The sequence below is a fragment of the Apus apus genome, chromosome 25, assembly GCF_020740795.1.
Source record: "Apus apus isolate bApuApu2 chromosome 25, bApuApu2.pri.cur, whole genome shotgun sequence".
In the NCBI taxonomy this organism is placed as follows: Eukaryota; Metazoa; Chordata; class Aves; order Apodiformes; family Apodidae; genus Apus; species Apus apus.
The window spans coordinates 1,671,490-1,699,279 of NC_067306.1; the positions used below are offsets into that span (position 1 = coordinate 1,671,490).

The following is a 27,790-nucleotide window of genomic DNA, read 5'->3' on the forward strand; positions in this document are numbered from 1 at the left end:
CTGGTGCCCGGGGGGGCGGGAGTCGGGGACGGGGGGGGGGGGGAGGAAAATTGTTGCTCCCGGCGTTGGAGTTGTCTGGCTGGGAACTGCCACCCGGGAAGGGGGCTGCGGTGAGCCGGAGGGGTGCGGGACGCCGGGGTCCCTCCCAGCACAGAGGATGGATGGGCTGGGGGATGCTGAGCTGCTGCTGCTGCTGCTGCTGCTGCTGCTGCTGCTGCTGCTGCTGCTGCTGCTCCTTCTTGGGGTTGTTTGTCTCCGGAGCCGCCCTGCTCCGAAGGGATGAAGTAGCTGGAGATCCGCTGTCCTAGAAACACGGCGTGGGGAGCGGGAGCGAGGGGTGTTTGGGGGCGGGGGCTCACCGAGGACGCTCGAAGAAATCCGTTGTTGTGCCCGTGGCTGTTTCAGCTCCGTTGTTGCAGCGTCGTGCATGAAACATGATGTTTCGTTGGCCGAGCCGGGCTGGGTGCTGCCGGGCTCTGCATTCCCCTTCTCTGCGAGGCAGATGGGCGAGGAGGAGGGAGGCGGTGGGCTGCTCTGCTACCTGCTCTCCCCTCTTTCTCCTTCCTCCTCCCTCCGCCCTCAGTCGCTGCCGAGACACAAAGGGCAGGACGAGCCGCGGGGCTGCAGGTCGCCCCTTGTGAGATATTTCCAGCATCCTCGCAGGAGGAGGGAAAAATCTGGTGCATCCCGGGCTGGGCTCGGGCGTGGGGGGAGGTGTCGGGGAGGAAAACTTAAAATAACTCCAAAAGCTGCTTGTCCTCCCCCTGCCCCGGCTGGCTGCTCCCCGCCTGCTTTGGGGGGTGAAGGAGAGCGCCGGTGGGGTCTGCTCCCCCCTCTCAGGAGGGGTGGGTGTGCGGAGGGTGGGTGTGTACGATGTGCCCTGTGCCACCCCCGCTGGGTGCCGGGGACGCTGTCAGGGCTGTGCCGCCCGTGGGTGGGGGTCCCTTTGTCCGCCCACGCCGCGGGGAGCGCCCAGCCTTCCCCCCCGCAGCCTCTCCCCTCTTTGTTCTCGCCGTTTTCGCCCTGGCTGTGGTGAGAAGGGCCGGGGAGGGGCGATGCTTCGCCCCCCCGCGCTGCCTGGGTGTCAGCACCCAACTCCCGGGGAAGTTGGTGTGGGCTGCGCTTGGCCTCGGGAATGAGCCTGGAGCCGGGAAGGAGCCCGGCACCCGCCACGGGGCCCTCGGGAGCCGTGACCCCTTCACGGGTGTCTCGGGGGGTGGGAGGGGCGTCACATCCCTCCGCCTCTCGCTTAAGGATGGAGGTGGAAGGGGTCCCGGTGCAGGCAGGGGGTGGGCGTGACACCCTGACATTCAGCCCTTCGCTATGGCTGGGTCAATCCCAGGGACCCCAAACTGGCTCCAGGTCTGCCAGCACCTGGATCCTGGGGGCTCGGAGGCTTTTCGGTCCCTCTGGTTGCTCCGTGGCTTTGACACGGTTGCTGAGGTGAGGGCTGCTCTGCGGGATCCACCCCCACCCGTGACAAACCCAGCCCGGGGGTCAGGGCAATGTCCCCACGGAAGCTGCCTGGAGCCGTGTGATGGCTCCAGCCCCAGCCGTGGCTCTTCCCTCCTTGTAACAAGGAACACATTTCCAAGGTGCTGATGATTTCCCACCAGACTGCCCCCGGAGCTGCCGCCGCTCACACGCCTCTGGAAATGGCTCCGTGCTCCTTCTGCCTGGCTTCCCTGGGAGCTCCTGGTGGGCTCTGACCCCATCCCGGGAGCCCAGGAGGGTGGGGGGCAGTGAGTGGGGAGCCCCAGGCCCTGGCTGGGCTGCCAAAGGGCTGGTGCCTTTGTACAAAGGGAGCTTTGGTCTTTGTCAGGTGCTGTCCCTCCCCTCCCGGCAGGATGGGCCGGGAGGGATGTTCATCCCGTTGTTTGTTTGTTTGTTTTTCCTGGAATGTCCTGCCCGGGGTGTGGGAGATGCTGGTCCTTCACCTGGGGAGGCGGGGTGGGATGGGAGAGGGTGGGGGCAGCTGGGGGGGGTGATGCTGAGAATTGGTGATTGCACTGAACTGGAAGACGGGGGGGTGGGAGGTTGGGGGGGCTGCAGGCTCAGCCCTGGTTCTCCGTGCAGGAAAGCCCCACAGCTCCCCCAGAATGTGGGTTGTTTGGTTCTGTTGTTGTGTTGTTGTTTTTTTTCCCTGTTGGGAAAGGGGGATAAAAGCACCTCTGTGCTGCATTGGGGTGGGTGTGAGCCTGTCCCAGGGCATGGCCCTGCTCCATCCTGGCTGGGCATTGGTGGGCTGGGCATGTCTGTCCTTCTCCTTGTCCTCCTCCCCTCTCCCTCCTTCCCTTCTACTGGTGCTCCCAGCAGCAGCCTCACAGCAAAGGCCCAGCCTGGTGGGAAACACCCACCCGTGCCCACCTCTCCTTGCTTTTCCCAAGAAATTCTCCATATTGGAGCCTTTCTGGGAGGGAGGGGAGCCTGGGTGCCCTTTTGCTGCTGCAGGGACGTGGGTGGGTGCTGCCTTGGCACCCACAGGGTGCAGAAATCCCCACAGAGCACTGCCATGGAGCTGAAAGACCCCACTGCTGGGGGGAGCGGGATGGGAGGGGCCCAGCCCAGCAGCTCAGGGTTTAATCAGAGAAATCAATCCTCCTCTTTGCCACCCATCGATCCCAGCAGGGACACGCCTGGCACGTAGGGACGTGTGGGAGCTGATATAGCCCATGGTGTGTGGCACAGCAGGGAGCATCCCCAGCAGCAGGGGTTGGAGCCCAGGGAGGGGACAGGGCCAGGCTGGTCCCTCCTGGGGTCAGAAGGGGAGGGGACTGGCTGCAGGTATCCCCAGGGTGCTGTGTGCACGGGTGAGGCTGCTGCTGTTCATTGTAGAATCCCAGACTGGGTTGGGTTGGGAGGGACCTTAAGAATCATCCAGCCCCTGCATGGGCAGGGACACCTCCCACCAGCCCAGGCTGCTCCAAGCCCCATCCAACCTGCCCTTCAACACTGCCAGGCATGAGGCAGCCACAGCTTCCCTGGGCAACCTGTTCTGGAGTCTCATCATCCTCACAGGGAAGAATTTCTTCCTGATGTCCAGCCTAAATCTCCCCTTTTCCAGTTTTAATCCATCCCCCCCTTATCCTATCCCTCCATGCCCTTGTAAAAAAATCCCTTCCCAGCTTTTTCGCAGGTCCCCTTCAGGTACTGGAAGGTGCTCTAAGGTCTCCCTGGAACCTAATATTTGATTTCCAAGCAAGGGGAGTTTTGGAGAGGCTGGAGGAGGCAGCCAAGTGGGATCAAACTGGGCATTGGGAAGCTGTAGTGTGTGAGTGGGGAGGAGGAAGGTGCCGTGAGGTGGTTCCTGTGTTTGGGGGGGGTCACTTCTCCAGCGTTTTGCTCTGCCCCCAGGTGCTGGGGTTGTGTCCCTGGTTTGCTTCTGCTTTCTTGTGAAGCACAATTCCCACTTGCTCCAGTCCTGGAGCTCCTGGCTTGAAGGTTTTGGGCCTCCAGCAGAGCAGAGGGAGGGAGGCAGCACCCCTGGTCCTGGGGACCTGTGCTGGGGAAAGGGCAGCACTGGTGGGGAGGTGTAAGAAGGACAGAGATTCCCTTTTGTGCCAGCTCTGTGGCTGTGAAGTTCTTGTACCACCAGCACTTTGCTCCGTTTGGCTCTTTCCCAGCAGCTGTGGTCAAGCTTAGTAACTATTATTATTATTAAAGCACCCCTGGGCGGGTGAGGTGAGAGGTGCCTGGTTTGAGGTCCCCAGCGTGGGCTAGAGGGGTGGCCTGGCCAAGCTTTGCAGCATTCAGGGACTCAGAAGGCAGTGAGCAATCCTGTTGCCATCACCCGTGGAGGCCTGGAGCCCACGGTGGGGCTGTGCCCGTGGGTCTCACCCGGGGGGCAAGTCCCATTTCCAGCAGCCCCAGCCAAGGCGTGTAGGTCTGGGGAGGTCCCAGCTCATCCCCACCAGGCTCTGCAGCTCGGGATGGGAGGGCACGTGCTGGTTCCCATCAGCTGTGCTTGCTGCCATCCAAGGTCCTCCCCACCCCCGGGCTGTGCAGGCTGCAGGTGCATCAGGGCTCCAAGAGCCACTCAGAAGAGGAGCTTGAAATGCTTGCTAAAAAATTACTGATTTGCTCCTCACCACCCAACGGGGATAATAAAACTTGGCAGTCAGCTGTTTGTATTTTTTTTCCCTCCCCCTGCATGGTTTCCACTTTCAGAACAAATGCAAATGTAGATTTTTTTTTTTTTAAATTATTTTTTTCTTTAAACTCATCTCCAACAGAAGGGCTGGTGGAGGGGGCTGGGAGGGGGCGGGAGGAAGAGGGATGGGGGGGACAAACACTTATGGTTTGTTTGTTTTTTTTCCCCCTGTGCTGAAATGTTCTGATTGCAAAGGGAGGAGAGCAAAGGCAGATGATGCATTGGGGCTCCTAGCACAGCTAACAGCTCCAGGCTGGGCATGCCAGCATCTGTGCTCCAGCCCCAAACTGGGAACCAGTGCTCCAGCGTAACTGGGGAAGGAGAGTCAAAGAGCAGCTTCTCTCCCAGTCCCACCCCACACCCTCTTGCTCAGGTCACCCCGTGGTGTTTCAGACCTTGAAAAGGGCCTGGGGGAAAGGATGGGCCAAGGATGGAGACAGGGGCTCTCCTGCACGGCTGCTCCTCTGCTCCAGCCAAACCCTCTGGTGCTGCTGGAGCTTCTCCACCTCCAGTTTATAATATTTCAATTACAGCCTGTTAAAAGCCTTCATGTTTCAGGAGCTGCCTGGATTTACAGCTCCTGTCCTGTGGCCAGCTGAGGCATCCCTGAGCTGCAGCTTTCATGCTGGGGCTGCAGCCCCACGGAGCACCCATGGGTCAGCCCCCAGCCCCACAGGGCACCCATGGGTCAGCCCCCAGCCCCACAGAGCACCATGGGTCAGCCCCCAGCCCCACGGAGCACCCATGGGTCAGCCCCCAGCCCCACAAGCTCTCACTCACCTTGCTGCAGCCATGATGGTGGGACCCAGCATTTGGCTCCTGACCTGCCAAAAATTTCCCAGTCTCCCTTTCCCAAAGTGCTCAGGGTTTTCCTTGTGAGCACCCTGGGATTATGGGCATTGCATCTTATGGCCAGTGGCTCTCATTAATTGGCTTAATTGCCCGTGGGAGGCAGGGACAGGCACAGTGGGGAAAGGAAGCTGCAATTCCCCAGCCAGTAGCTTCACCCCCAGAGAGATAGTTTTGAAAAGCAGTTGTGGCATCTGGTCTGGGGTTTGTGGTTTGCTTTTCAGTGGGATATTTTGAGCTGAAATGACACCAAATGGGGAGTGACAGAGGCTGGATCCTGCATCCAGCTGAGCCCAGGGGGAGCCAGCAGCTTGCTGTGGGAGCAAGAGGGAGGGATGGAGCACTGGAATGGGATTTTGGGGGGATGCATTGTCCAGTGTAGGATTCCCTGGCCCTTCCAAGACCTGGGGTGCAGGGAGAGAAAAGGGATGAAAACAGAGAAGTGAATCCAATGATGAGCAGGGAGGAAAGGGCTGAGCAGGGACCTGGCCTGTGGCACCGGGTGCCCAGGGCAGCCAGGGTTCCATTGCTTGCTTGGATCTCCAGCTGGATACCAGGCTTGGCTCTGCAGGGCACACAAATTTCTAAAGCACTGGCATGTTTCAGATGCCAAATTCCTATGGAATTGGTGTGTGTAAAGCATGACATCTCTGCAACTCTGTGGTCAGCCTCGTGGCAGTGCCTCACCCAGCTCCTGCTCTGCCTGGGTGCTCCTTAGTGCATCCCTGTGAGCACCAGGCTCTTGATATTTTTGTCTACCTGGAGACAAGGCTGCCCTAGAGAGAAATCCCAGCTCCAGCTGCCCAAATCTGGGCTTGGCGACCCCTCTCCCAGCCTTACCAAGAGGCTGGTGTCACGCTGCTCTTCCTGAGCATCCCCTTGCTGGCTCTGAGAGCTGGAGCTGGGGCTTGAGGAGCTGGAATGGGTTGTTCAGGGAGGTTGTTGATGTCCCATCCCTGGAGGTTTTTAAGACCAGGTTGGATGAGGTTTTGTGCAGCCTGCTCTAGTGGGAGGGTTCCCTGCTCATGGCAGGGGGGTTGGGACTTGATGATCTTTAAGGTCCCTTCCAACCTTAATGATTCTGTGATTCTTGAAATCCCGTGTCCATCTGCCGGGGGCTCGGGGTGGCTGGGCTGAGCCGAGTGGCACAGGGAGAGGGTGTGAACCAACCACCTGTCAGCTGAGTTTCCTTCTGCGGTGCTTGGCAAGGGCAGAGCTGGAGATGGGTCAACTCTCCTCGCCCGGGTTATTTAGAGGGATGCTGTCATGGCACTCAGGGTTTTTATTTGGCTCGGTGGTTTTATGTTAATCAACCAGCTCGTGCGGCAAAACGAGAAGGGAAAAAGTGTCACTTTGGATCTTCATGCATGGAAAAATACAGCACCTCCCTCCTGCAATTAGAGTTGGATCTCTGGGAAAGTGGCCGGGGAGGCAGGCAGGGCTGGAGGCGCTGGATCCTGCTGTGGCCACCCCTGCCTGCTGTGGCCACCACGTGCCTTTTCCTGGCTTCAATATCCCCTTTGCAGGGACCTGCTGGACCTGCCCCAGGGTTTGCTCCTCTTCCCACATCACAGGGATGAGCTGGTCCCAGGCTGCTCTGCCTCTCAGGAGAGCTGGAAGGGCAGTGCTGGTCCTGGCAGCTCCCACCCACTGTGGATGCTTTCAGGAGGGTGACAGGGTGGGTTTGGGTGACCTGACCACCTCCCCAGTGCTGCAGGACTCTTTCTGATAATTTTTCTTTCCCAGACAATTTTTGCCCTTGTAGAGCATTTCTGGTAGGGAGGAACCTCCAGTGCCTGGCAGCCCTGGGGCCAGCAGCCCGTGTCTCTGAGGGGCAGTGGGTGTGTGTGGGGGTGAGGAGGAGCACTGGAGCTGGCTGGATCCAGCTGGGATCAGTGGGGATCACGGAGGAGCCTGAAGCAGGAGGAGATGTGGCTGCAGAGCCTCGGTCTTCATCTGGCTGACTGCACCACACCGGGGTCTGGTCAGGCCCCGCTGGGTCCCTTGCAGAAGTGGGGGTGACGTCCTGATGGCCCCACTGCCACCAGCAGGCAGCAGAGCAGAGGCAGCTCCTCCCTGCCCGGCCACGCACCAGGCGGCCCCGGCGCTGCCCGCGGGCTCCGTCTCATTTCAGGAGGATTAATGATTCCAGCACCATTTGAAGAACATTATATGGCTCATTAAAAACACATTGCCCAGACCAAACACAGAGTGGTTGCTTGTTTCCAGCCCTGCCAGCTCACCTCCCTGTGCCAGCCCGTGGCACTGCCCTCTGGGCACAGGTGGTGGTGAGGCCCAAGGTTTTGCTTTGCTGTGTGTGGAACGTTCCTGGCCCACCTTTCCTTCCTCCTCCAGCTGCTTCTGGGAGTGCTCGAGGGACCCAGCCAGCTCGGGCGGGGTGTCCCCTCAGCACCCCTTGGGGTATTTTGGCAATGCTGAGGTGTGGGTGTGCTTTGGGTGCACAGATGGTCAGAGCATCCTCTGCCCTCACCTCCCCTCCGTGGCACATGGAGCTGCCAAGCCCTGGGTGAGCTCAGGAGGCTCCCAGGGAGCCCTTGTCCCCTCTCAGGGAACCTGATTTCCAGGGCAAAGAGGGCTGGCAGTGTCTGCTCCCCCCAATACCCGTTCTGTTTCTCCCTCCCACACTCCTCCCTTCTTCCACCTTCTCTGCTTCCTTTTGAGCTCTCCCTGTGGCAGAGGGAGTCAAAGAGGGGAGAGGCTGGGGCTCTTCAGTCCTTCCTCATCTGCTGCATGAAAAACCAACCTGTAAAGGATGCTCAAGGACACTGCAATGACACCTTCCTCACTCCTCTCCCTGCCCTTCTCCTCTTCCTGCCCTGCAGGAAGCTGTTCCTGCCCCAGGGAATGGTGCATGGCTCAGCCAGGCTGCTCTGCTGAGGCTCACGACTCCATCCCTGCCTCTGTTTTGATGTTGCCATGTCATCTGCCCAGGCTCCGTGGTGTGAAGCAGCATCTTCTCCTTGCACGAGGTCCCTCAGGGCCAGGTGGCCACCAGAGCTCTTGGATAGGGACCTGTGCTGCTCCCTCAAGGCTTGCACCAGGGTGCTGAGCCTTGGGGACATTTGGATGGCTTGGGACAGGATGGCTTTGGTCTGGGAGCTGCCAGGGTCTCCGTCCCCAGGATGTGAGGGGACCTTGAGCAAATTGCTCAGCTGCCCCGTGACTCGGCGTCGCAGCCAAAATAACTCCGGGGAGGTTGTGGTGCTCCACAGATAATAATTAGCTCTTTTCAGCTGTCAGTCCCAGCTCCTCATAAAAGCAAGACTGTTATCTCCCTTCCACACGTGGAGAAGCCAAGGTGCTCCTAGGGCAAGTCCTCGGCCCAAGGTCACGTAGGGGGAAGCAGAGACCAAAACCAGGAGCTGGGACCTGCCACCAGGTCTGGGCTTGGGCTGCTCAGCAGCAGGGGCAGCTCTGCCCACTGGAAACATCCCTGGCCTTTTCCTCCCTCCAACACCAAGAAAATCCTGAGGATGAGGTCGGAGAGCTCGGTCTTTCTCCATGGGGAATGCTGTGCAAGAGGAGCCAGGTTTGTCCCCCTCCTGTTTCTGATTTCCACTAGAAAAGCTGTATTTTGGCACCAGGGTCTTGTTGCAAGCCAGGGAGAGGAGGGATGTTCTGGCAGGTAAGATCTACCTTGGGGAGCAGAAGCATCACTTTGTGTGCCAGGTTAGGGAGGTGTCTCCTGCCTCCAGGCTCCACTGCCCATGTCTGGGTGGGCTGGGGTCCCTGGGTCCCTCTGGGCACCCATGGCCAAGCACCCTGCCCTGGCTGGGGGCTGCTGGGTGCCACAGCCACCGCCAGCAGCAAATTCACTCCGGAGCATTTCCTGACATATTACAAAACATGGCATAAATAATTAAACCTGAACTGCAATTATCAAAACAAATGAATAAAGCACATTTAGGAAGGATTTTCCACTTCTCTTTCGTGCTTCTTGTTTCTCTCCCATTACGCCTTGAGGATTATTTACTCACTCTGGGTGTGAAATCCATTCCCGAACCGTGAGCCTGTGAATCCACACCCTGGTCTGTGGGGACGTGGGGGGGGGGGGGGGGGAAGCTGCACATGGCAACCACCCCCCTCCTTACTTGGCTCTGGGGGCGCAAACCCTCCCCAAAACTGGGGACCATGGGGCCTGGCCAAGCCCCAGGCTGCCCTGGGAGCATCCTGAGGGTGGCACAGCTGAGCTCCAGCAGGGATTGCTGAGTCCTTCCGTGCCATTTATTGGGGTGCAGGGGTGAGAAACGGCCCTCAGCACCCTGCTCCCCTCCTCATCCTCCTTGCTGGGAAAGGGAGACTCCACAGAGGGCCTCCCCCCCACCCTGAGCTGCCTGGTCTTGCCCTGTGGCTGAACCGAGAGGGCAGTGATGGAAGGAATGACATCAAGTGGGGACACAGGGAGCAGAGCCAGGCTTGGGACCAGGGGACAGATGTCCTGGGGCTGTGGGAGTGATGGATGAGCTGAGCTGCCTCCCGGCGCCGGGTGCTGCTTTGCCCATTCCCAGCAAAGAAAGAGATCCTTGTGGGTGCTGTGGGCTGGCTGGCCCCTGCCCTTCTCACCCTGCTCCTCCAGGCACAGGGGCTTGCGGGAAAGGGGGGGAGAAAACCACCACATGTCCCTAAAAACAGAGACTCAAAGCAGCCCTGGGGTGTTTTGCCAGGAGTCAGGCACTGCCCGGGCTGAGCTGCCCGTGGGCAGGATGCTCAGGGGGGTCTGGAGCAGGGGGCAGAGGCTGGGGGGGTTCTCCCCACACTCACCCATCTCAGTTTATAGGGAGCAGCTCAGAGTGAGGCTGGCCCAGAGCCCTGAGGGGGTGGAAGCCCCAACAGAGCTGGGCCTGGGAAGATGCTTTTTTGTGCTGGAACCTTGGAGTTGACATTCCCCAGGCTGGGAGGTGGCAGGTCCCCAGGAGAGACTGTGCTGCTGCACACGACAGGGCACAGCGAGGTTGTGCAGTTCCACTTGTGATGGAAAGGTCCAATTTAAGCATTTGCCAGAAAAAAACCCAACACAACAAGTCCATCCATCTGATTCTCCCTCGTTCTTCCATGCCCTTTACTCCTCTCCTCACCAAAGACCCCTCACTCAGGCCAGGGCAGAGCCAGGCAGGGTCCTCTGGGCCGAACCCCACAGCAGCAGATTGGGGTATTTTGGGGTTCATTTGCAGCCCCTGTGTGGACATTTGCCTCCCTACACTGGAGCAAAGCCCCCCAACAATGCACAGGGGAGAACATGTCCAGCATTGTGGGCGTGGGTTCAAATGGGGCTGCCACTCTTGTGCCCCTCTGGCAGAGCCCCCCCCTGGGCTCCCCATCCCTCTCCCCTCTGGGTTTCATTCTCAGACACTTTCTGCTGCTGCTCTGTTATTTCAGATTTATTATGTGCTTGCTTGCTCTGATTTATTTGTTTATTCCCCTCCATCCCTGGCAAACTCCCTCCTGGATCATGTTCATTCATGAATCTCCTCCTTTCCTGTCCCTAACCAGGGCTCGATCGAATTGCAGGAGGGAAGAAGCCAGGACTCTGTTCCCTTTGTTTAAAGTCTCCAGGTCAGTACCGGGGCCCAGCAGCGTGCTCCTCCCCACCCTGCTTGTTTGATGTTTGATGTTTCGCTCCTTCCCCACCCCCCTCCCGGCTGCAGGGACCCTGGTGGGTGAGGGCAGCACCTGCACCTCGTTTTCCCGGGTATTTATAGGAGGGTCCTGCCTGGTTTCTGGTTTGCGTTGATGACTGAGGCATCAGCTCCCACCCTCCTTGCAGGGGAGGGAGGGTTTTTGGAGCTGGGGATGGTGGAAGCAGCTGGAGGACATCCCTGTTGGTCTTGGAGGGACCAGCTCTGTCACCACCCAAAGCTGGAGTTTGAAAGGTTTGGATTTTAACTTGTTGGGAGTGGGAGGGGAAAAGCTTTCAAAGGAGAGGAAGGTGTTGGCTCTGGGTCAGGTGGAGAGGCAGGTGCCTTATCTAGGAGCTGGCTGTGGAAGTGTGGCTGGTTTAGAAAAGCTGTAAGAGGGGAAATGTGGTGGAATCTGTTCAGCAGCAACCCCTGCTGGGTCTGTCATAGTAATAGATTTTATTTCTCTGGCATCTGTTGGCCTCTAATGGGCTGGGTGGTCACGTTGCCAGAGACGGTTCCAGCGCCTCAGCAGAGGTTGCAGGGTTTCTTGCTGGGGAGGCTGCAGAGTGCACCAGAGCCTGTCCATCAGGCAGCAGCTCTGAGCTCAAGTAATCCCAAGAGCAGCAGCAGCACTGGTCAGTCCTGCCCCAGGTGATCAGGAAACCACCTGTCTTCAGTGAGAGCACGTTTCCTCCAGCAGCCGAGGTCTCTGGGAGCTCATCCCGTGGCCACTCCCCAGGGCTGAGAGCTGCAGGCACCTTGCCTGTCCCTTGAGGGACACCGACCTGCACCATCCCATTTCCTTCTGGTTTTGGCTTATTTATCTGGGACTTTGGTGGCCTCCTGCCCTGGAGCAGCTGGTTTTTCTGTCCTGGTGCCAGCTTGAAGGTAAGGGCAGCTGCACCAGCATCTCTGCCTGTCCTAGGGTTGTGCCTGGCTGTCAGGCAGCTGGGGGGGACAGTCTGGAGGTGGAGGAAATGAAGCTGGTAACACGTAGGGTGTGGCAGACCCCCAGCACGAGGTCCTGCTTGTTGTAAAACCCAAGCTCTGGAACAGCAAGCTGTAATTTAATTGTGTTTCCTGCAAAAACCTCATCGAGTTGTAACGAGCGTGTTATCCCAAAGTGGGAGTGGGGAAGTGGGATGAAGGCAGCAGCCCCTGCTGGGCTCTGCGTCCAGATGGGGATCCACCCTGGGCTCTGAAGGCTGTTCTAGCTTGTTTGCCATCCCAGAATTACACAAGCAATTAAGTTGCTGGCTCCAGAGGATGTGCACGCTTGCCCCTCAGCTGGAGAGCAGATTGCACGGCTGCTTCCTTGGGAAGGAGAGCTCAGGGGCTGTGCTGGTGGCCATGGCTGCTGCTTCTTTCTTGTAGGAGCTGGAAGTTGGCTCTCTGGACTGGACAGGGCACAGCCAGCCTTGGTAGTTCCATTACTGGTGTTTTGTGGGCTGGGGGGGGACAGACCCTGCAGGTCCTGGTGCTGAACCTCAACACACTGGAGGGGAAAGTGGCCTAATGGTGACACTTTGTTGGGATTCACGTTCTTGAGTGGGTCAGGCAGCACCTGGAGGTGTTAACACCAGCACTAGGAAGGCTGAAGGAAGGTAATGGATATGATTTGTGAGACTGGGGCATGTGTGTGTTTTTTTGGTCTTAAAAAGACCCTTCTGATCACCCAGTTTCACCCCAGCCACATGATGGAGGCCACGAAGCCTGGGCAGTAACTCCAGCAGCACAACCATAACTTCTAGCTGGCTGAGTTTTGATGTTTCCAAAGGACACCCAGCCTTGTTGGGAGGTGGGTGATGAGGGAGCCCCCCCCACCCCTGTGGCACGTTTGCCTTCTCTCTTGTCTGTGTCTGAGGCTTTGCCTGCCAGTCACCAGATCTGGTCCTGCCTCTGTCTGAACAAGATTAAAGAGCCCCCACATCCTTGCAGAGGTGAATGCATAGACAGCTATAAGGTCACCCTGCAGCCAGGTAACGATGCCAGTTAATGAGCTTGTCTGGAAAAAAAAAGAGGTGTTTTTGACCCTTTCTGAAAGGCTGCGAGACCTGCTTTGGGCCGACAGCCCCGTGACTCGGTGACGGAAACCAGCAAGGCTCTTTCATCCCATCCCCAGTTCTGGCAGCAACGTGGCTCAGGGTAACCCTGGAGGCAGCCAAGGAGGTTTTCAGGGTGTCTGGGGGAGGTGGAGGCTTGGGTTTTGTTTCCCAAGTCCTGTTGTGAGCCAACAGGATGCAACAGGGACTTGTTAGATGAGGCTGAGCTCTGGGATGGAGCAGGAAGCAGCAAGGGGAGCCAGGAAGGTGCAGCTGGGAGCTGGGGATGCTCCTCTTGGTGTTTCTCCTGGGGAAGGGACAGTCACTACAGGCAGGAATGGAGCTGGCTCAGGCAGAGCAGAGGCCAGAGGTCCCTGCTGCCCGGGTGTTCCCTGGGATGGGAGAAGGGGCTGTTCCCATCCACTGCCTGACTCTTCCCACTCACCTCTCCCCTTCCCAGGGCTCCCAAGCTCGGATGCTGAACCTGCCTGTGCTCTCTAAATACTTTTCCCTGTCAAGCAACCCAGGGAGGAATAATTCAGAGGCAACAGCTTTTTAATATCTCTGTGCTTCCAGTTGATGTTCAGTGCAGTCATTTGCCTTTTAATTAAAATTATTGCTTCTCCCCACACGTGCATCTTCCTCCCCTCTCTTAAAATCAGCAAACAGCCAGCCTGCCTCCCCCTCCTCCTCTGAGCTCCCAACCCCAGGCTGCTCCTGGCCTGGAGCCTTGTCAGCTCTTGCCCTTTGGTGCCACGTAGCCACAGCTCCAGGATCCTTCCCTGGTGTAAATCAGGGTGGATTCTCTGCCAGGAGCAGAGCCACGGGGATTTATACCAGGTCTGGCTGGGCAGTGTGACCAGGGTCAGTGTGTGAACCACGGGCAGCTTATCCTGGAGACCCAGGGTCCAGTGAAATCCCAGTGTCAATCCCAGCAGCTGCAGGAGCCCAGGCTGGGGCTGTGAAACCTCCCTTTCCAAACCTGCCTGGAGGGGGCTGGGACTGGCAGCAGGGGGGTGAGCCCCGGGGTAACGGGGGGTGCCTGGGGCCCAGGCAGCACCAGTGATCCCCAAAATAGAGCTGGGAGAGGACAGGGTCCCCCCAGGCTCCCCACGGGTGCCTGCAGTGCTGGCAGGTGTCAGGCTGACGTGCTCCAGACCTGCCAGCGCCGCTGACGTACCTGTAATTACTGTCTGATGAGCCAGAATTAGACTGGGAGAGGAGCAGGTGGATGCAAACGAGAGTGTCCTTGGCTGCCAGAGAGAGGTTTAACAAGTGTGAGGCTGCAGGCAGAGCCGACCCCACCCCACGTCCCTCCTGGCTGCTCCCCTGCCCAGCTGGGAACCAGCTTTTGGGAAGGATGGCTGTGCTGGGGTTGGTGGGGGTGGCAGGAGGGCTGGAGGCTGCTGGGGAACAGGCTCTTGCACTCAGCTGCTTGTTTCACCCTGAAACCTGGTTGCCCCGTGCTGGGTGATGGCTGCCTGATCCTCAGCCCCTTATTCCCATCCATGCAAATCCCACGGGATGGCTGTAGCATCCCTTGGCTTCTGGCAGCTCTACAGACCTCCCTGGGTTTGCCCATTTCTCACCATGCTTTGTGGTTTCTCCTGTTGGTGGCTCTGTCTGTCACCTGCCATGCTCGGGGTGAGGGATGGGTGCCCAAGCTGCACCAAGGTGTTAAAGCCTTCAGCATGGTCCAGGCTCTGTAATTCACAGCACAAGATGGGAATGATTCAGAATCATTTAGCAGCTTCTGCTTGGGAAGAGAGAGACCAGGACCTCAATTAAGCTATTTGTAAATTGTTAATTTAAGCATTTCACTCAGATGCCTTAAACTGTTCCCTCCTGCAGTTTACAAATGGGTAAAGAGCACAGAAATACAAATGGAGCAGTGGGGAAATGCCATTTAGTGCCCGTTTTTGGCAGTGGTGATGGCACTGCAGCTATCAGCACTTTGATATAAATCAGGGTAAACCAGGGCTGCCTTTAAAGGAAGATTGACTGGGGAGCAGTGGTCCCCAGGGGAGGTGGGGGACACTGTGGGGGTGACAAGGAGGTGATGCTGCCACGGCCTGAGGAGCTGGGAGCTGCCAAAATGCCCGGGCAGTCCCAGAGCTGCTGAGCCTCCCTGCCAGGAGGGGGTTTTGGGATGGTTTTTCCTATGTCCTGCAAACCAATTGTTAAAAAAACCCCAAAGCAGGTATCTTTCCTCTGGGTTTAGCCAGGTGTCTGCTTAAAGGTCACCTGGGTTTAAGCCAGGTGACTGTCCCCTCTGGTTTGGCTCTCCAGGTGGGTCAGCAGCAGCGTTGCTGATCAGTCTGGATGGGTGCAGCTCCCGAGCATCGATGGGTGCAGCTCCCCAGCATCGATCGGTGCAGCCACCCTGATTTATCCTGCAGATTTGCCCCCTGGTGCTCGCAAATGGTTCGGCAGCGGGACAGCTCGTCGATGCCAAAAGGTTTGAGGGGTCGTGAACCTCCTCTGAGGCACTCGGGAAGTTTGCCCCCCAATCCCAAAGCACTGGGAGGGAGCTTCTAGCCCCCCAAAACCCAGGGCTGCCCTTGGGGAGGCTTTCACATTGCTGGGGATTGCTTTCCCTCTGCAGAGCTAAAATGGAAAACTCCTTCCAGGGACCTGGACAGGCTGCCCAGGGCAGTGGTGGGGGCCTCATCCCTGGGGGGGATTTAAAAGCCGGGTAGATGTGGTGCTGAGGGACATGGTTGAGCAGTGGTCTTGGCACTGCTGGGTTAACAGTTGGGCTTGATGACCTTAAAGCTCTTTTCCAACCAAAATGATTCTGTGAATTGGACCAGGACCTGGACCAGGACATGGACCTGCCCCAGCTATCTCTGAAGCTGGTCCTGGTGTACGTTCCTTCATATTTCCCATTTCAGGATGGTGGGTATTTTAGTGCTGAGCCGGGCACAGCTCCTGTAACCCCCCCTGCCTGGGATGGGACCAGGCTCAGCTCCGAACCCTGTTGCAGGGAGCAGGATTTGCTCCATCTGTGCTCAGCAAGTGAGCAAAGAGAGAAGGGTGCTGAAGCTCTGCCAGCCCAGAAGGGTTTGGTGCTGTGCCACGGCACCGGGTGCTGCGGGCGCCAGCCGGGGCTGCTCTGGGCTGCCAGGCATCGCTCGGCTTGTGCCGCTTGGGGAACAAATCCTCGCTTCTCCAGGTGGGATTTGGCTTCCTCGCCAGCTGGGGAGCAGAGCCCCAGCCCCATGGGTGCTGCGGGAACAGCTTGGGCTGAGAGCAGAGCCCAGCCCTGCTCTGTGGCAGCAGCGGGTCCCCGTGGGAGGCTGGCGGGGACGGGAGCGTGTGACGGGGCCCTCCTGCTGCCAAGTCCTCCCCTCAGATCCACCTGCCACCGCTTGGCAGGTCCCGGTTGGGATCCGTGAGGGGCCCTGCCAGTTCTTCCAGGCAATGCCAGCCTCGGCAGATGTTGCTGCAGCCACGTGGCTCGGGTTTCTCTCCCCCAGATCCGTTCCCTTCCCTCCTCCGAGGAGCTGAACCATCTTCAGAGCTTGACACCTCCAGGTTCTTGCTGGGGTTTAAGGAGTTTGTATTACTCAAGAACTTATCAGCCATCAGTTGGCCAAGCTTAGTAAGAAATTACACTCCCTGACCCTTCAGCTGTGAAATATGTTTAGCTGTGTGATGTCAAAAGGTCTCCAATGCATTTTTTTTTTCTTCTTATAATCTGGTTCCTTCCCTGTTTCTGGTGTTAGCAGATATGGCACCTCTGCTGGTTCAGTGCAGCCACCAGCCTCTGAGATGGAAAAGGCCTCTCTGTGCCCCGAGGCTGGGGATCCATCATGCCTGGGGAAGGGTCTTTTTCCTGTTTGTGACACCCCAAGGGCTGGGATCAGGTCTAGTCTAAACCTGCAGGGACAGTCCCCAGAGCCATCCAAGCCTTCTGGTTTGAGGCAGAGCTTGTATCCTGATGTGGCCTTTTCTGGCCTGGTAAAGGACGTTGTCATGTGAGGAGGGGAATTCAAGCATGGGAAGCATTTTTCCAATGGGACGCTGATTTCCCATTGGATCTCCACTGCCCGGCTCAGCAGTCCAGTGGGTGCTGTTAGAGGCTCCTTTGAAGATCACCTGATGCTTCAGAAACCTGGGTGTGAGCAGGGAAATGGTGTATGTCCATCTATCATGGGTTACTGCAGGAAAAGCTTCAGTCTGGCATCCTGTTCTTAAAGCTCATCCAGCCCCATCCCCCTGCACGGGCAGGGACACCTCCCACCAGCCCAGCTTGCTCCAAGCCCCATCCAACCTGCCCTTCAACACTGCCAGGGATGGGGCAGCCACAGCTTCCCTGGGCAACCTGGGCCAAGGTCTCACCACCCTCACAGGGAAGAATTTCCTCCTCATGTCCAACCTAAATCTCCCTCTTCCAGTTTTAATCCCTTCCCCCTTGTCCTCTCCCTCCCTGCCCTTTTCTCAAGTCCCTCCCCAGCTTTCCTGGAGCCCCTTCAGGCACTGGAAGGTGCTCTAAGGTCTCCCTGGAGCCTTCTCTCTCTCTCAACACCCCCAACCCTCCCAGCCTGTCTCCAGAGCAGAGCTGCTCCAGCTCTCAGATCATCTCTGTGGCCTCCTCTGGACTCGCTCCAACAGCTCCATGTCCTTCTTGTGTTGTGAGCCCCAGAACTGACCCCAGCCCTGCAGGGGGCTTTCATCAGAGGGGGAGAACCCCCTCCCCATCACCCTGCTGGTCATGCTGCTGGTGTTCCAGCACAGAACCAGGTTGGTTCCTGGGCTGGCTGAGCACATCTCCCACCCCGGGGCAGGGGACTTGCTTTGTCCCTGATATCTTGTCATTTGAGTGCTGGACAATAGTCCTGTGTGTGCAGCGTGTCAGGGCACTGCCTGTGTGAATATTGCTGTATAGACTGGGCTGTGGAGCCCGGCTGTGAGCAGACACAAAGCTGGTCTGTCCGGCTCGGGGTGGGGGGGCTGGATTCCCGGTTTTCCCTCCCCATGACTGCCCTACTGTTCGGTGCCGGGGCAGAGCGGGGCTTCATTGTGCTGGGGAGCTGCCCGCGGGTCTTGTGAGAAGCAGTCGTGGTTTTGGAGAGTTTACAGGTTAAATAGGAGCCGCGAGAGGCAGCGCGGAGGGGGGGGCAGTGCCCTGTGCAGAGACCCCGCCTGTCCCCGGAGCCACCAGGGGGACGGGAGCGGGGACGCGGCCAGTGACATCGGGCATCCTCCCTGGCCAGCCCATGAGCTGCTGCCTGAAAGCAGCTCCCTGAGCAGCTGCTGAGAGCAAACCCGTGTTTGGCGTTGCAGGTGTAAATGCGGATGTCCCACCCTGACGTGCTGGCTGCTTTTACCAGGCTCTTGCTGGGAATTTCCTGGCTGCTGCCCTGCCCGGCCCGGCCCTGGGGAGCACGACGAGTCACCTTGCAATGGGTTGTTTGGGTTTTCCTGGTGAGCACAAGTGGCTCTTGCCATCACCCCCCGGGCTGCACTGCAGGGGCAGAAGTCGCCTTGGAAAGCCCCGGAGTGGGAAGATCAGCCTCTGGGTTTAGAAACGGACATTTTCCCCGTTCTTGAGCAAGTCCTACTGGGTTTTGGGGGTGTAGGTAAGTGTCCCTACCCGTGGTGATGCCAGGACCCTCCTGAGGACCATGCCCTTGGTGTTGGTGCAGCAGTGCCAGCTGCAGGTGATGCTGGTGGGAGCTGGGATGGTGCCTGGCACCTGCCATCCCTGCAGCAAGGAAGGTGGTGGAAGGGTCCTGGGGTAAACCTGCTCAGTGCTGCCCTCAGCTCCTGTCCCCATCCTGTGGCAGCTCAGTTCCCTGCCTGTGGGGTGGGGGATGGGTGCTCCTCTGCTGTCCAGGAGTGTGGGGACTGTCAGTGGATGGATGTGAGGCAGCAATAGATCTGCAGGCAGGTTCTTCAGAGCAGCTCATCAACTGCAATAATGTTTATTTATTCCTCATTGGCAGAGCAATCAGAATTAAAAGGTCACCCCATCCTCTGGCCCTCCCTGCAGCGGGACTGCGGGAGTGAGCCAGGTCTCAGGGATCAGCAAGAAGGACAATTAATCCTTGCTGCCAGCAGTAATCGTGTTTGCTTTTCCAGCAGAGCATCCTTCCACTGCTACACGCTCCTCGTGTCCCCAGCTTCAGCTCTAGCTCCCTGCTCTCCCTAGGGCCGGGGCCACAGGGAATCTTCCTCTGGGTCCTGGCACACGGGAGGGCTGGGCAGGTGTCCCAGCCCTGCCACTGACCTGCTTTTTGTCCTTGGTCAGGTCTCCTCACCTCTCATATGCATCGCTCATGTGGACACAAAGCCCTTTGGAGCAAGTCCTGCCCCTTCCCCACGATATGAACGCAGAGGAAGAGATGTTCTTGGCCCCCAGCTGGGGAGGAAGAAGCCCACCCTGTGCATGGTGTGCAGGAGCCAGCCCAGCCTCCTCGCTCAGTGCTCTCCAGAAGTGCTCAGCCAAGGGGAGCCAGGTTTTTTGGGGGGATCATCATAGCAGAGCATGCAATGAATCCTGCCTGTGCCAGCGTGACTCACGGCTGCGGCTGTTTGAGAGCCTGGATGGGCTCCAGCCAGGAGCTCAGTGCTCCTGAGTCTCTCCCATCTTGCCCTGCCACCGCTGGGCCCTGAGCCAGGAGTGCTTCTCTCCCCCATCCATCTGTGCCTCAGTTTCCCCATCTGCAAACTGGCGACCAAGCCTCCTGCGAGTCTGTTGTGTGAAGGTTCCTGGGCTCTCCAGCCCTTCCCAGCTGAGCTGTCTGGGCTGTGGTTTCAAGCCTTGAGTGGTTGGAAGTCCATGAGACAAACTTTAGAATGACAACATGAGCTGCTGCAGCAGGGTGGGGAGAAACACCAGGAATGGGAAACGAAGGGAAAAGGGGTGAGTTTGCAAAGTCACTTCCCAGCACTGGAAAATAGGGGAGAGACCTGGAAAGGCGGGAAGGACGGAGGCAGGTGGAACTTTACGGCATGTGAGACGGGATCTGGGCAGAGCACGCGCTGGGATCAGCTGGGGTTGCTCTGCCACGGATGTCGGGAACAACTGACCCTGCAGGCAGGCGGTGTGCAGGCACCAGGGACTGACCTCCAGACCCGGGGAGCCGTTTCTCACCGAACAAGGTGGCTTCGTTGGCTTCCATCGAGTACTGTGCGCAGGTGGTTTTTTCAGGCTGCAGGAGTTTGCTCTTAATCAAATTTTATCAGCGTTTTGGTGGTGCTGGGTGGTGTGCTGGTAGCCTGTGGCACACCGGTAGCCCAGGGCGTGTTACCAGTAGCCCACGGCACACTAGTAGCCCCGGGCAAGCTGCTGGTGGGCCCTTGCTCGGGCAGGGCAAAGCAGCAATCTGCTGGCCGAGCGTGGCTGCGCTCTGGCTCCCAGCCCCTGTGATGTGTTTGAGGGGACACGGTGACATTTCAAGAGGAAGAAAAAAAAAAAACAACACAAAAAACAACCCTACCCAGAGACCCACGGGTCTGAAACGCCTGAGCCAGAGGAGAGCGAGGGGAGCTGAGATCCGCAGGGAGCGGAGGAATAAAACGGGGAAAGGGGAGGGGGCAAGTTGCTGGGGAGGGGGCAGGATGTGAGCACAAGGGCTGGCTCGGTGCCGGGGGGTGCGATGGGCGCGGGCAGCCGTGGGCACCGCCCGCCCCGGACCCTGGGGTGTCGGGAACGGGCTCGGGAGCTCCGGCGTCCATCGGCTCCCGCAGCGCTCCGGTTCCGCCTCCCTGTGCCGGGGACTTCGGCTGCGGGGGTTCAGCGGGGGTGACCCGGGGTGAGCACCCCCTGAGCGCTGCTGCCGCGGGTCAGCCCCGCGAGACCGGGGGGGTCACATCTCCCCACCCGCTGCCTGCGGAGCTCGTCAGGAACCCGCCCTGGGTTTAATTAACACCAACAGCCAAGGCAGCTCGGTACGTCTCCTCAGATTTAACTCGACAGAGGCGGCGTGTTGCTTTAAATGCCGAGTGATTAGTGAAACCGTATTTCATTGGGTTTAAACATATGCGATAAGATGCGTGTGTTTGTCGCACAGATTTCGGAGTGGTGCTCCGAGCCGTCTCCTGCTCCCTCTCGCCTGCCTGGCTGCCACCATGTATCCTCGCTGGGCAAAGCAGCCCTTCGGCGTCCCCCCCGGGGCCCTGCCGAGGCTGCGGGAACAGGAGAGACCCCCCGAGCCCGGGGACCACAGGCGGCCTCCGTTGCTCGTGGGTATGGACAAAGGAGGGGGTACGGACACTGCGGGGGGGACGTGGAGGGGGACGTGGGGTCTGGAGGCACTGGGTGATGCTGGTCCCTCAGGGATGGTTCCAGCCCCAGGCAGGTGGGCTCTGGCCCCGGGGGCGATGGCTGGGCTGGCTGCCCGGCGCTGGTGGGAGGAGGCAGGCAGGGCTGCAGGCGGCTGCTGCTGCTGCCCTCCTTTTGCTTGAATAAACCTCAGCTGCCTGGACAGCAGCTTCTGCCTGGCGCTGCTGGAAGGGCCGGGGGGCTGCAGCTCCCTCTGACAGGGCTTGGGAAGGGCAGGAGGGTCTGCGCAGGGACGGGAGGGATGGCATCTGCCTCCAGGGATGGTGTGGTGGCCTTAGCCTGATGCCACCTGCAGCAGGACATGGGGCCACTCTGAGGTGGGATGTGGGGGACTGGGCACCTTGGTGTCCTCATGCCCTGTGGACAAGAGGACACATCCCAGCAGCATCCCTGTGCTGTGCTCTGTGTGTTGGAGCCTCTGATGGGGCTGACAGCAAAGTCTGGGAGGATCTGACCCATGTTTTCCAATTATGTGTGTGCTTTCCTGTATCTAAGAGGCTTTAGACATGGATCTGAGCAATATTTTTTCCAGCATTTTTGATTTTTAACTAGCTGTGACTAACCAGGCTGGCACAGCATGCTGTGACCAACCACCTACGTGCTACCTGTGTGCTTATAAATAGGGTCTGTTCTCCACACCCCATTTGGAGCATTCCTGGGCTCCTGAGTCCCTCTGTAACACCAGAACAGCTTCTTCTGACCTCTCCCCTGCAGCTGCTGGGGTGTAGTGTCACCCCACTTCCTGGCTGGAGTCACCCCAAAAGGCAGGGACCCTCAGTTCCTGCCTGGGGGCTGCGGGGGAGCAGGGCTTGGTGCCGTGGCAGGAGCTGCTGAGCTCTGGGCTGTGTGTCCAGGCACGTTGTGAAGGCAGCAGGAGCCAAAGTCTTCGAAAGAGTTTGTTCCCCCCGTGCCAAGGCAGAGATGAGCCAAGTGTTGTGCCGGGCTGAGCGTGGCACAGCTCTCCCCTGGCCCTGGTTCCCAGCATCACCCTCCCATCCTCCTTGTCCTCCCCCTCCCCACCTCCCTCCCTCTGCTCTGGGTTGAGGAACCATCAATTTGGTGTCTTGAGGGGACAGTTTCTTGCTTTCCTGATGCCTGATAGATTGGAATTGATTTCCAGAGCAATTTGCTTGAGCAGCTCGAGGCAGGAGCGCCGAGGACCCGTACTGTGACCTGGCTTTGCAAAGGGTGGGGTGGGGACAGCTGCATCTGGGGCTGTTCCTGAGTTATGGCATTGGTCCATGCTGGGGATCCTCCAGCATGACCTATAGGGCAAGCTGGGATCTCGGAGCAGCAGGAATTCACCTGCCTGCAGAAGGGAGGATGGAGATGACAGCTTTGCAGGTGATGGGGATGGGCCCTTTCCTCCAGCAGCCCCGTGCCTCAGGTTCCACTCTCCCATCCAGAGCCACAGAGCATCCCCAGGCTCGGGCCTGGCTGGCACTGCCAGGGCTAACCCCACCCCAGCTGCCAGGCTGTGCTGCTGTGTGGGTGGGAGACAAGACCACAATGTGGCTTGTGTTTGTGCTGTGAAGAGCTTGGCCCCTTCCACTCTCTCCCCTCCTTTATTTTTATCTGGTGTCCCCTAGCTGCTGGCATCTCCCCAGCCTCTCTGCCATCCCTGCCAGCTGAGGATGTGGCCTCTTGCCAGGGCACGTGGGGCTCCTTTCTGCTCTGGTCCTGACTGGGGGGGCTCTGCCCAGCCCTGCCCCGGGCAGGGATGCAGATGATCCTGCTGGCTTCAGCCTTCTGCCAAAGGCTGGAGAGGAAGCTGATGGCAGGGAAGAGATTTGCTCCAGCTCTGCCAGCTGTGAGCCATCCTTCCTGTGCCACCTCGCCCTCCACAAGCTTGCCCTGAACCAGGGCAGCTCCTTTCTGCCTCCCACTGCAATGGGGACTGATGCTTCTTACAGCCAGGGTGTCCAAGGGGACCAGAACATGTGGCGACAAGGCTTATTAACCTCTCACAGACCCCCCTGTTGCCTGGTCAGAGCCCACATCACTGGGCTCATGCTCTTCAGCATCACAGCTGCCTCCTGAGCTGCTCGGGAGAGAGAGCAGGAATAGCCCCTGGCTTGGAGCTGGCAGGAGATCCTGGGGAGATGCTGAGCCGAGGAGGCAGGGACAGAAGGAGGAAGGAGGCGAGGAAGGACAGGACCCAGCTCATGCTTTTTGGCTGCTGCAGGTTAAGGTGGGCAGGGCTGGAAGGCTCCTCGGGCATCAGGTCCCCCTTCCCTGGGTGACAGCACAGGGACCAGCCTGTCCAGTGTACCCCGGCAGGAAGGAGGGATGTGGGGAGGAGGCCCCAGGCAGGAGGGTGCTGAGCACAGAGTGAGCAGCCGGGGTGCTGCCCCTGCTCTGTGCCCGTGGGAGTTGGGAGGTGAAGTCCTCTCCCTTTCCCGTGTGCACCCGTGGGTGTGATAACACCTGCCGAGGTGGGAAGTAACTGCTGCTTTTTCCAGGGCTGGCCAGATGGGACTTCTCCTTCGGTTTGCGTTTTGACAACGACATGGGGATTTATTCGGTGGTTTCTCTGCTTCCGAAGCAAAGGAGGTGACTGTCAGGGCAGCCTTGCAGAGAGATGCCAGCTGGACCGCCCCGAGCTGCAGGCTGGGAGCAACTGGTGTGCACCGAGACGGTGCACGGCCTCGGATCGGCTCCTCAGAGCCTCAGGGCAGCAGCGGGGTGCAGGCAGCATCCAGGGCACGTAGCAGCTGGGGACAGGCAGAGCCACGTCTGCGGGGCCACATCCGAGCTGTCACCATTCCCGGGCACTGTCCCCCTGCCTGCCTTTGAGGAGCCAAGCCATGTCCTGGCCGTGGTGCCAGGGGAGCAGGGCTGTGGGGGCTGCTCTGACACTCCCCTCGGGAAGTTCCTGATGAAAGGGTCGGCGGGTGGTGGTTTATTTTCCCTGGTTCCACTTGATTTTAGGAGTGAAAGGCACGGCAGGGAGCCTGTGCTGCAGGGATGGGGAGAGGAGATGGGAGAGCTGCAACCCACCCTCCTGGGGGGGCTGCTGGGCATAGCATAGCCAGGGGAAGTTTGTTCCAGGATGGATGTTAATGGTCCCTGGTGGTGGCCTTGGCATCCCCTTGCTTTTCCCAGGCGGTTTGGTGCCAGGTCTCCATTAGCCGGGAAGCAAGAGGATGGCAGGGAAGGGTCAGCCCTGCCACCCACCAGCTTTCAGTCCCCATATTGCTTGTTCTCTCCTCCACCCTCACATGCTGGGATGGACCCTGAGTCTGTCCCACTCCCGGCGTCCCCACGGGACAGGGGAATCCACAGCCAAGGGTCTCAGCCGGGAGCAGGGACACATTTCTCTGTAGACAGATTCAAAACGGGCAGCTCTGGCTGCACGGAGCAAACGCTGGTGATGGCTGGACCTGTTTGGTATGTGGTGGTGCCATGGGTCTGGGGTGTTTATGTGTCCCTGGTGTGTCAGTTGCCTTGTCAACCACTCTGGGCACAGCTTTGGGAGGAGAACACCGACAGATGTTGTAGCTGTGGCTGCTGGACCCGTCGTGGGGGGTGAGATGGGAGCTTGGGGCATGTCTGGGGAAGAGGGGGGTGAACTGACCACTGTGTCTCCATCGAAAAATGAGTGCAAGTAGCAAGTGGCTGAGCCAGGGACAGGGACCCCCGGGGCAGCAATGCCTCTGAAGAGCCCTTAACCACAGCACGTCCCACTTGGGCAGGGGTGGGTATTTCTGAGGCCCACCCCCGAGGAGGGCTGTGCAGCAGAGCGGGAGTTAAGTGCAGCAGGAACCACCCAGGATCCCCCTGCCCTTCCCAGCTCTCGGAGCCTGGCAGGGAAGGGGTTAGTGCCGAGCGGGGCTCTGGGTGCTGGGCAGCCCTCCCGGGTGCTGTGCAGGCTGGCAGTGCGGCAGCCGCAGCCTCTGGGAGGAAGAGACGAGCGTTCCTCTCCTCCCGCTGCCTTAATGGCCGGGCGCGGGGGAGCCGCATCGCTCCGAGGGGCATCTTCTATTCTTTCGCCTCCCTTTATCCCCGAACGTACTCGCTGCTTCCCCTCCTCTCGCCCCTTTTTGTATAATCGCTTTCGTGGATGATTTTTCACGCTCCGTTAAGTGCCGTTGCTGTCACGGCCCGCGAGAGCCCGGCTGCCTCCTGAAGATTTATGGAACTGCAGTCGGGAACCGGCTTGGAAAGATCTTTCCGGTAAAGCCGGCGGGGGGATCCGAGCGGCCCCCGCGGCTGCTCTGACCTGGCGTGGCTCTCGTGGGGCCACCCCGGTGTCTCCCCCCTCAGCCTTTCCCATTCCCGGGAGCAGGGAACTGGTGGAGAACTGCACCTGGGGCAGCAAAGCACCGCTCCTCAAGAGCATCGCCCCAAGCACTGCCGGGCTCCGGGGCCGTTTTTCTCCCGGGAAGGAGGGGATGGCAGCATCCTGCTAGGAGCCCGGGCTGTGGCCCGGCCCGGGGAACACCTCTGCTGGCAGGTGAGGAAGATGGATGGATGAATCGTCAAAGAGAGCCACGCTTCCCTAGCCCCCAGCTGCTCGGAGAGGGGCTGGCCAGGATTTACCGTGGGATTTTGGCGGTGGTGGGAGCCCTGCGCCCGGCCAAGCAGCCGCCTGCAGCCCCTGGAGACGCGGGGGCTGCCTCCCCCGTCCCCCCGAAGCCGTTTCCCGGCCGCCCTGGAAGTCGTCCTGCACCTACGGGTAAGAGATGGGACAGTCCCTGTGTGGATGACATGTCCCACGGCGGCACCCCGCTAGGCTGAGGACCCTGGGCAGGCTCCGGCCACTGGCTCTCCCACCCCAGTGACCTATTTGGATGCAGCTCGGGGAAGCGCTTCCCGGGGATCGGCTGGTGCTGTGGGCAGCAGCGGGGCAGCCCGGGTGGGGGTACCCCTGCTCAGCATCCACCCACAGTCCTTGCACGGGAGGAAGAGAAACAACTTGGTTGTGGGGATTTCGGGTGGCAGGATGTCATTATCTCTTTGGGGTGAGGCCAGGAGGGGAGGATTAGCACCTTCTTTCTATGGATCGTGCCAGGGAAGCACAGAGGAGCATGAAGGGTTTAAAGTCCCTGTCTGAGGGAGACCTCATACCCCAGTTTCTGGCTGTTCTCTTATCAAACGGTCTCTGCCCGATCTGGACTGGGGTCTGGAGGGGAGAGTGGCCATCGTGGGGACAGGTACACGTGGGTCTGCGGCGGCTTTTCCTCCTCTTCGTTTGTCATGGAGTTGATGGTGCTGGGGCTGCCTTCCCCTGGCTTGCTCCGGAGCTTGGAAAGGGATGCGGGAACGGATGCGGCGCAGCCGGGGCTGGAAGGGCCCCCGCCAGCATCCAGCTTTGCTCTGACCCCCGCGCAGCTTGTGCAGGGCTTTTCAAATCATCCTTTTTAGTAGTCGGCAGAGAGACAGGGAGCTGGCGCGTTCCGCTCCCGGAGCGTATCATTAGGGAGCGGGGAGCTGCATGCTGATGCGTGGCTCGGCAGGGAGAGGAGGAGGTTGGGAAGGAGCCCAGAACGCAGCCTCACCCCTGGCTAAACCCCCTGCTAAACGCGGGGCTAATGGAGGCACCGGGGAGGGGGCTGCAGGGAACCGGCCCCTCCTGCACCCCCAAGCCCCCTGTCCCTGCACTTTCCTGTGGTTTGAGATCTCCAGCGAGGGAGAGGAGCTGCAGCTTTCAGGGGCTTTCAGGGTGCCCTGTCACCCGTCTTCCACAGCCTTCCTGGGTTTGTCATTCCAATGGGACAAATGATGCTGGGAGTCCTGTTGGCACCCAGGATCCCGCACTGCAGTGGGGCTGGTTTGGTGGGAACAGGCCATGCTGGGCTCCCTGCCCGTGCTGGGGGGAGGATGCCCAGGGTCCCACTCTTCCTCTTCCCACTTAAGAGCTCCAAGAATGTGTCCAGGCACTGCCAATGTCAATGCTGGGGCTGGGGTGGGTGCTGGACGTGCCCCCCTCCCCGAACATCTCTGCTGCTTTGCCATAGCAGAGCAAGCTCTGAGCCACCAGCCGAGGGCAGGAGGAGGTTTCCATTTGGTAGCAGCAAATCCTCGGGAAGAAGTGTGTGCCGTGGAGGGGCTGGTACATGAAGGGGCAGGTGACTCCAGGGCTCAGCAGGGTGGGACAGGAGAAATGGCTCCATCTGAGCCTCCCATGGGGGCTGGGATTAGCGGGGTGGTGCCCCGGGGTGATACTCTCAGCCCCACGTTGCCTTCTCTGCCAGCAGAAGGACTGAGGTGGCCCCTCTGGCATCGCTCCTGTGACACTTCTCATGTGGGATCTCAGGGCGTTTTGCACATGACCAACGTGCCACCACCACCACCCCCTTGCAGCAGTGACGTGGGGACCAGGCTCAGCGGGGCAGGGAGGGACAGAGAGTTGCAGCCCTCAAATTCTGCTGCTGATTTTTGAGTCTGGGGCTGATGGTCCCATGGATGAGGTCCCACTTGGTGATGGAGCATGGGGGACAGGAGCTGGACTGGTTGTTTTTTGGAGAAGGAAAAGGGATAAGGATGTCCCTGTGGCTTTTGCTGAGAGCCTGGTAGCAAAGCCCCTTGTATGACCTTGAGCAGAGGAGTTATGTCTGTAGCACAAGCTGGAGTCCTGTCCTACGTTAGTAACACAATCAGTTGATATAAAGCTAGTACGTTGAGCTGATCAATGATGAAGTGAAAAAGAAAAACCCTCCATGATTTGCTTAACGGGAGCTTGAGAAGGAAGGGAGTGGGAAAAGGGACAAGGAAATAGATGAATAACGGATCAAGGTTAAATGGTGAGTGAAAAAACGAAGACTTAGCGTGGTGAATCCCTGCGACGAGTGCTGCAGGTTGCCAGACTAGTTAG

The 27,790-nt window shown here is 59.2% G+C and overlaps 1 protein-coding gene across 1 annotated transcript in view; it reads left to right on the forward strand.

Annotated features, from left to right (window-relative positions):
- Positions 1 to 873: 873 nt before the first annotated feature.
- The window catches only part of SRCIN1 (SRC kinase signaling inhibitor 1), a 67,402-nt gene continuing 40,485 nt past the window's right edge, over positions 874 to 27,790 (forward strand). The window contains exons 1-2 of the mRNA XM_051640082.1: positions 874 to 1,216; positions 10,511 to 10,573. Of these exons, the coding sequence (XP_051496042.1) occupies positions 874 to 1,216; positions 10,511 to 10,573 (406 nt within the window). The remainder of the gene's footprint in view (positions 1,217 to 10,510; positions 10,574 to 27,790) is intronic.